The sequence below is a fragment of the Temnothorax curvispinosus genome, unplaced genomic scaffold (genome assembly GCF_003070985.1).
Source record: "Temnothorax curvispinosus isolate PA1 unplaced genomic scaffold, ASM307098v1 QBEX01005634.1, whole genome shotgun sequence".
NCBI lineage: Eukaryota > Metazoa > Arthropoda > Insecta > Hymenoptera > Formicidae > Temnothorax > Temnothorax curvispinosus.
Genome location: NW_020215414.1, coordinates 1 through 905, shown reverse-complemented (window position 1 = coordinate 905; position 905 = coordinate 1). Strand labels below are relative to the sequence as shown.

The window sequence follows — 905 nt, the reverse complement described above, 5'->3', positions numbered from 1 at the left end:
TGTCAGAACGTCAACGCTGAGAAACAGACAAAATCTAAAAACACCTGCCCGATATCAAGTAAATCTAGTGGAGTACAGCGTACCGACAACCTTCAAAGACGCAGTAACTGGTCCAGACGCCGACAAGTGGATAGAAGCCATCAAAGATGAAATGAAATCACACCAGAAGAATCAAACCTGGGTGATCATACCTAAAACTGCACAACAGAAGGTCATCGACTCGAAATGGATTTTCAAGATACAGCAGGACAAGAAAGGAGAGATTCAACGATATAAAAAGAGGCTATTTTTGCGGTCACTCTTTGTATAATACACATCTATGCTTACGTTTTCCGTTAAAACATATATTTTCTGTTTTATATATAACATGTAATAGTACTTTATTTGCCAGTGTTGTATATTTGGATTTCCTCAAACTGTCCGCGATTTGTTGATCCACTATAGCTTTTGCTTCTGCAAATTGTTTCTTTGGTATCTGCCATTTCTTCAGTTTCTGTGTCTTCTACGTTTCACTCAGCTCCGTGATGCCTGTGCGCCACGCAAAAATGCCGCTTACACTTGATACAAGGCATCTCGATCAACGACGCATCCTTGCAAGATTCCTTAGAGCACAGGAAGCTTGCCGATTGTCCTACAACGAATTTTGCGGTCTCCGTTTTTAAACACTCGTGCGATACCATATAGAAATGTTCTTTGCAGAAGGTGGCCTGACAATGCTCGCACACAAACGGCAAGAAGTCCAACAATTTGCAGTCCGCCACCGAACATTGTTCGCCAGTCGCAGGAAATTCGATTACAGCAACAAAAGGATATCGATATTATAATTGGATTTAATACTTTGGATACTGTATTTAATTTTCCGGCGTTCAGGAAGATTGGAAGAGATATTTAGTTGTGCAGTGGTG

General features: G+C 40.9%; 1 protein-coding gene across 1 annotated transcript; it reads right to left on the bottom strand.

The window, feature by feature from the left end:
- Positions 1 to 382: 382 nt before the first annotated feature.
- On the bottom strand, positions 383 to 812 carry LOC112455003 (AN1-type zinc finger protein 2A; the record flags this gene model as incomplete). The annotated part of the gene is given in 2 exon segments (XM_025016674.1): positions 383 to 521; positions 523 to 812. Coding segments are annotated over 2 exon segments (429 nt in total), but the record flags the coding sequence as incomplete, so codon positions are not given.
- Positions 813 to 905: the final 93 nt, after the last annotated feature.